Here is a 7,984-nt window from a genome sequence, read left to right on the forward strand (position 1 = left end):
AAAAAAAAAAAAATTATTCTAGGAAAAAAAAGAACCAGTCATCACCTTTCTGAGAGTTATCAATAGTTCACAATGATATATGGTTCTTACAGCCACAACTGTTAAGTAAGTCAGACAACTCTGAAAAGGTGAAAGATACTGATGCTTGATACAGAAGAAAGAGAAATACTGGTGAGCTGTTTAGACTACCAGGCCACGCATAGCGGAAATGTGGATTCAAGAAGTATAAACAACAGGACTTCAAATTAACTCTCAGTTGCAAATTAGCTTACTGGGGGGTAGCCCTATCTAGAAGAAAGACTAATCTGAATTTATAACTTTCTAAGTTATCACAATCAAGGATATGATTAAGGCTGTGATTATGATAGAATATCATTTTATTGAGGGGGAAAAAAAAGTAAAAACAAAGCAAAACAACAAGCCATGATACGGCAATTTTGAGATAGTAGAGAGCCTTGCAAAAATCAAATAAAAGTGAATCAGTTCCAGAAAGCCTGGGACTTATTAGGTATAAGTGATTGTAGAAGTAGTTTTAAGACAATAAGGAACATCCAAATAGTAACTCAGAAGGCAAACCGCAATGAAGACTCCTATCTTTTAACCCCTATGAATTTGGAGATTTCATTTTAAATTAAGCTTCATGAAGAGTAGAACCTTCATTAATTCTATCACCACTTTTCCTTGTACTTAATAAACTGATTGGGCATAATAAAATTTGTTGAATGAATGAATGAATTAAACAGAATTATCTTCTCTATATTAATAGTAAAGAGAAAAGTAGAAAATTCACTATTTTAAATTAATGGGCCAAAAGAAAAATGGGGGAAATGGTTGTTCTTCCTCAGTTCCCTTCCCAACTCTTCTTTTAGATCCATCTCTATGTAGTTCAAAAAATAAATCAGACTCAATTGATGAGAATCACAACTATTCACACCTAAGTCAAAGAAACACTACCCACCCCATCCCCTCCCCATCCCCAAAAATAGAAACACTAGGGTTATCATAACATGGTCAGGTTAACATACACTATAGTTGGACAACAGACCATGGTGGAAAAATAAATGAAGGCATAAGTGTGTTGGTAAAGAGAATTCTGTCTACTCACATCTTTAAAGTAGAGGAATAGTTTTAAAAAAATACACATTAACCACCAAATGTAAGGTTTCCAGTTTAGGTTTCCCAAGCTTCCAATACATCCAATACAACAAAAGTTTGGATAAAGGATAAAATCAAACTTTGGGTTTCTGCATTTGTCATTAAATGTCTCAGTCCTGTTTTTCTATTGTCTAAGTATTTAAAAAATATTTTAATGTGTGACATGTACTTTTCTTTGGAGAAGCTGTTGGGACAACTATATACAATCTCTATCAATCTTATGTACTGTGTATTTGAATGCTGGCATGTCTAAAACATGACAATAAAGAAGCATCATGAAAATAAATTATTATTTATCCATCTCTTTTTCAGTGAGCACTTGTCTCTTAGGGAAGTTATGAATGAGTGTAAGAGAGCCAGAGGAGAAACAGCTGAGGCTTGCCCTAATTCTGTGCTACTACTCTATTTCCAGAAAGGACTCGGGCCAGATTAGCATGATGCCGAAAAACTAGTACACGTGCGTTCTCTCTTGCCCTCTCTCTGTAATAACATACCTGTTATTAAGCTACAGGAGACCAGTTTCTCCTTAATTAAATAGAAACCTTTCAATTTACAGATATAAAACTGTTCCATAACTGATTGAACAATTTCCAAAAGAATAAAAAAAATCTATTTGTGCAAAGCAATAGAAGGATAAAATCTCTAGTAACTGTTGCCCAAAGCTTTTTAAACATAAGAACTCCCTTTTATGGGAAGAAAGGCTGCAGGCCCAGAGACTGTTAAACTGGAGTTCAATTAAGCAAAAGCAGGGGGAAAAATAAGCAGACCCACCAATACAGATTTTCTCCAAATCAAGCTGAAAGACAGGCTTTTTAAGGTTCTAATTTGACATTCTCACCACTACATCAACCTCCCTCAGCTCCTAGTAACCCAAGGACTATCTAGTGAGTGAGGAGATACACTAACAGGCTTTCTGAAATATAAAATGGTTGTTCTGAAATAAGAACAGTACTTATACCAGTTCAATAGTACTCTTAGCAACTTTCAGTGTCTAAAAACACTAAAGACTGTAAACTTCACCTAAATCACAATAAAAATTAAAAATTAGAAAAAAAAAAAAAAACAAACAAACCCACACTAAAGAAAACACAGATAATCCAGCAATTCCACTCCTAGGTTTACACTCCAAAGAATTAGAAGTATCACTCAAACATATACTTGTACAAGGAACATCACTGCAACAGCAAAAAGATGGAAACAACCAAACTATCAACAGATGAATGGATAAATAAAATGTGACCTCTATACATATGCTAGAATACTACTTAGCAATAAAGAGAAATTAAATTCTGATATGACCTGGATGAACCTAGAAATCATTACACTGAGCAAAAAAGAATGAAATGAATCAGACACAAAAGAATGCATATTTTATGATTCCACTCATGAAACATTTAGAACAGACAAATGCATAGGACAGAGACAAAAGTTTATTAGTGGTAACCAGGGGCTGGGGGCAGGTGAGAATTTCAATATTAAAGGGATACTGACTTTCTGTTTGGGGTGATCAAAATCTTTTGGAAATAGATGATGGTGATGGTAGTAGTGGTGAATGTAATCAACATTACTAAACTGTATACTTAAAAATAGTTAAAATGTCAAATTTTGTGTAATACGTATTTGATCACAAGTTTAAAAAAAAAAAAAACACTAAAAAGTCATGGGAAGCCAAACCACTTTCAGTGTTTTCACAATAAGTAAATAAGGTCTTGGTGTAATTTTTAAAAAATAAATAAAACTTTAAATAAGTTATATTTCCCAAATAAGCTTCACTCATAAAAAATAATTCACATATAGATTTCAGAAGCATTTTGATCAGTAATAGCAGTTTTTAGTAATTCAGAGATGAAGCATCATGAATAAAACTTGAAGAAACTATCCTGATACTGTTAAAAGGAGGCAAAATTAAGAGAAGTTTTTTTAAAAAAATAGGCAAAGTGAAGAAAATCAGACTTTGACCAAATAAGAATTTCAAGAAAAACAGAAAATATAGCTATTTTCCTGTATTACCATGTGCCTCCAAAACTATCACCATTGTTATAACCAAAAGGAAGTAGCTAATGAAAAGTTTACAAAGCCAAAGATGTCCTGAGTCATCTACCCCACCAAATCAGTCCAGATCATGCTTGTTTGGCCAGTGACACACCAAACCTTCATCTAAGGGAGATTTACTATTTAAAAATGCCAGAAAGACTAAGAATAACAGTTTAAATGTGTATATGCATTCTTATATAAAATGCTGGTCTAGCTAGTCTTTCTCCAGAATGAAGAAATGAACTGTAAACAATTTTTTAAAAATAAACAGTCAATAACAGGTTGCTTTTATATGTTTGTCTGACCTCTCAGAGTTTTACATCATCTCACATAAGATTACCTTGCTAGATAGTGCCCCCATACCCACCTACACATTTTTTGTTAAATTATTCCTTTTTGCCTGCTCTCCCCATCTCTCAGAATTTCTCTAACAGTCCTTATTTACACTGAAGTCAAAACATCCTCACACAGTCAGTAGAGACTGTCATAGATAGGACAATGGATTCTGAGCCCATCCAAATGAAACAAGTCACTAAGAAAGAATTCTTCATATAAAAGGTGATATTAAATTACCAGACACATATTCAGATACTATTTCTGGTAGCACAGTGCCTAAGGCACTTGACTGCTAACCAGGAGGCTGGTGGTTCAAACCCACCAGCCACTCCTCGGAAGGAAGGTTGGGCAATCCTACTTCCGTTGTGATACTGCCTCGGAAACCCAAGGAGGGGTCGCTAGGAGTAGGGGCCGACTCGATGGCAAATAACAAAAATAACAACATTTTCAAAGAACTATACTTATTTCTAATTTTTCTGAAAATAAAGTTAGTAGTTTATTCAAAACAATGTTACTGTCTTTAAAACAATTTGCCAATCTTCCCACCTTTTGCATTCTGAGTAAATCCCCACACTTCTTACCCTATTTTTCCAAAGTGCTATTAACTCCTCTGATAGATATCCCAATGAAATTTCAGAAAGAATTATCCTTGTGGTTTCAAAATAATGAGCTTTCAAAAGAGCAGATGCTCACAGCTCTGTCCAACTACTTTGTTCTATTCAAGGATGCAATCTCTAGACTGCTAGAAACGACTGGAAAATTAATTAGAGCAGAAATTAAATGATGGAGTAGAACTGTACAGGTAGAGACAATACCACTGCTACCCTAACAGGCCTGGTTCCTCGTACCAAATGTATACTGGATTGTGTTTAGATGCTGTCAAGTCATAGGAGTCTTGGAAGGATAAGACCTAAATTCTTCTTCCTAATTCAGGACAGGGGATATTTCAATGTTGTTTGCTCATCACGCCAGTACAAGAAAATGCTACACTATGTATAAGAAAAATCTCAGAGCTATACCATAATGTTAAAACATTTCCTTTTTATTTATTTAACTATTAAGGAAAATAAAAATGGGCAAAGAAAAACTGCCCATTATACATTTACCAGAATTCTGGATCCGCCATGTTTTTATAAATTGAGTATCAGGAGGTATTGACTCTCCTTCTCCTATGGTGACATCTTCAACAAAGGACATAGAGGGCACACTGATGTTTGGGCTCTCAAAGTCATAATAAGCGCCAATTGCAGCTTGTAGGTTCCTACAAATAAAGAAAAAAGGCAATAGACTTCAATCCTATGCAGAGGATATTATTCTAACATATTACTTAACTGTCAAACCAAAGGAAAAAGCCCGTTTCTTAGGGTTTGTCATAGACTTCTTGTGTAAGTCTTCAGAGCTACTAATTCTGGCTGAGGAACAAAAACAAAACAATAACAACAACAAACAAAAACCCAGGACCAATAAACTTATGCATCATTTTTTCCCAAAGTACCCACATAAAAATTAACATTAGTGCCATCAGCATCAATATAATGAAACCTCCCTTTTACCCACAAGGACAGCTAGTATGGATAAGGAAGTCGATTAAAAGATAACTCTTCTTTAACTGTGACTGTGGAATTCAAAGAAGCTCCATCTTATTCTTTAATTTTTTTGAAAAATACATGCACACAGTTCAAAAAGCTTCATGCAATTAAAAATACCCATCTTACCTCGTCTTTTCCCTCAAAACACACACACAACTATTCATTACTTTAAAATCTTTCCAGAACTTCCTTATGCACATACAAATAAATAAGATATGCATTCTTATTGCTCTCCCCCTTTTACACAATTGGTAGTATATTATACACTGCCTTCTGTTTTATTCCATTAATAAATACAGTATCTTTAAGACACTTCCATGTCAATACATAGTTTCCTCATTTTTAAGTCATATCTGTTGTATAGGTGCATCATTATTTAATCAGTCCACATTTTAGTTTCTAATCTTTTATTCTTCCATAAATTGCCTATTATTTATGTACACAGATTGCACACATGCATCTGTGGGATAAATTCATTAAGTGATATTGCTGAGTTAAAGGATATATATGCACTCGTGGTTTTGATATGACCAAACTGCCCTCAATAACAGTTGTATACTCACTGGTCCCATAAAAAATACAGCAGAGTACCTATTTTCCTCACTTGGTTATCAACAGTGTTTCGTCCAACATTCTGGATTTCTGCCAGTCTGACAGGTAAAAAATAATCTCAATGAAATTTTAAAATGTTTTTATTATGAGACTGAGTATCTTTTTTTATATGTGTAAAGCCATTTATAAATTGTTTTTCAGAAGAATCATTCTATAAATACTGGTATTCTTTTTAATTACTCACAAACTCCTTTTTTGTTAGAAGGAACTACCAAGCACACAAACCAGAGTCCTCAATCAAAGAGAATCACATGATTGACAGATTGGTCAATCTGACACCAGTACAGAAACCAAAGCCACTAAGGGATTTAAGTAAGCTGTGTTCATTACAGACATCAAAGAAATTGTTCACAATTATATTAACTGCTTCTCTTCTGGTCTTAATCATCATCTTGAGTCTCCACAGTAGACAACAACCCAAATTGCTTTTTCTAAACATAACCCAATGGATCCAGTAGATTGTTTTCAATTATGGATAAACATAGTATGAAACAAATTCTCACAGCCCACAGCAGTGCAAAAGACATGCTATTAAGAGCAAATACTTTGGGGGGGGGGGGGGCTGCCTACAGGTGTTTGCAGCTGCCAGAAAGCAAAGCTATATTTACAGTGGCTACCTCAAGCCAAATCTCAGGCAATAGTGGCCTATCAAATCAGTCAGTAATGACTGGAATTACACCACCACCAATTGCCTGCATATTGTGTGCACTAAACAGAATTTCCATTGAGGAGGGCTGGACAGGAGACCAAACTGCGCCTGTTTGCCTGATCCTTCAAAATGAAGGCTTGGACTTTAGTTTTCCTAGCAATTTCCTATACAGCTGACAGTGATCCAAAGTGAAGGATATGTGACTGGTCAAACTTGGGGAAGTCCAGCTGCTACTTACTATCCACAAACTGGCTTATATCTGTAATCAGCCTTAGAATTAAAATAAGGAAGAGAAAAATAAGCCTTCTTTGCATTCTGTTTTTCTAAAAGCTACATGTTGGCTTTTTGTAAAAACAATTTTTCTGCTACAAGTATCTTCTAGCAAGTAGCCTGCTGAATTGTTTTCTGTTCACTTGGCTGTAAAATATGCTTGGGAGGGAAGAAACTATTTATGTACTCAGGGCAACTGCCAATTCTCATCCCCAGCCTGTGTCATATTTCCCCACTTGGCTCTGCCATTAGGACACGACTTCGAGACTGTTACAGTAGGAACACTAACAAGTGGAAAAGTTGAGCCACCATATTTAGGCAGATCCATCCCTTCCTCCTCAAATCTCCTTTCACATACTCCAACTCATCCCACAGCCAAAGCCAACAAAACTGCTTATTTATACCTGTACTATACAGCCAAAGAAAGATTAAGAAATGGTTTTAAAACTCAAAACTGAAACTGAAATTAGTGAACTAGAGTCCTAGCAGGAAGCAGGGATGGAAGACGACAAAGCAAATTCATTTCCTAAGTACAAGGTAGAAAGTGGACTTTAGTCTACTTGTGCTCTACCCTATGAGACAGGTGCATAGTTCCAAATGTAGGTAGCTAGCTCCTTGCCGCACAGACCATTTAGATTACTGGCTCCACAGAGCTAAGCAACAGCAGGAACCAATTCAGTGTCAAAGTAAGTAGTCATGATAGCATGTATTCCCATTCAAAACAACATACTCAGCTGTTATTAGCCAACAAGAAATTCTACATGATATAAGAGTCGGCTGAGGTGATGGTAAAGCAGAATAGTGACCCAGGATCCAGTCTAGTCTGAAGATTTAAATTTCTAGGTTCCTTCAGTGTTTTTGGTCAAAAAATAATTTTAATCTGATTTCTGATGGCTAGAAGCACCCTGAGCTCTGGGGGCATAGTGCCTAAGGCATGTGACTGCTAACCAGAAGGCTGGTGGTTCAAACCCACCAGACACTATTCGGAAGGAAGACTTGGGCAATCTACTTCTGTAGTGATACCGCCTCAGAAACCCAAGGAGGGGGGCACTGTGAGTTGGATCCAACTTGACTGCAGTTGAGTTTTTGTTTTGAGTTTAAAAGCACATGAAGAACTAAGGGAGGCAGTATAACCTAGCAAAAAAAAAAGTACAGGCTTTGTTTGAAGTCAGCTACTACTGCTGTCTATGGGCTTTGATCAAATGGTTAAGCCTCTCTGTCAGTTTGCTCATCTGCAAAAACTGGAATGATACCACTTATTTCATTATAAGGTGGGATGTGAAGATTACATGAGGCAATGTGTATACATATTCTAGGCTGGCAGTCATTCATTCAACAA

The 7,984-nt window shown here is 35.8% G+C and overlaps 1 protein-coding gene across 1 annotated transcript in view; it reads right to left on the minus strand.

The window, feature by feature from the left end:
* ILRUN (inflammation and lipid regulator with UBA-like and NBR1-like domains) overlaps nucleotides 1-7,984 on the minus strand; it is a 139,060-nt gene that overhangs the window by 41,970 nt on the left and 89,106 nt on the right. Inside the window, exon 2 of the mRNA XM_007939357.2 lies at nucleotides 4,632-4,786. Coding sequence (XP_007937548.2) covers nucleotides 4,632-4,786 — 155 coding nt within the window. The remainder of the gene's footprint in view (nucleotides 1-4,631; nucleotides 4,787-7,984) is intronic.

This window comes from Orycteropus afer, unplaced genomic scaffold (assembly GCF_000298275.1).
Source record: "Orycteropus afer afer isolate SDZICR_OR568_19922 unplaced genomic scaffold, OryAfe1.0 scaffold00059, whole genome shotgun sequence".
Taxonomy (NCBI): Eukaryota; Metazoa; Chordata; class Mammalia; order Tubulidentata; family Orycteropodidae; genus Orycteropus; species Orycteropus afer.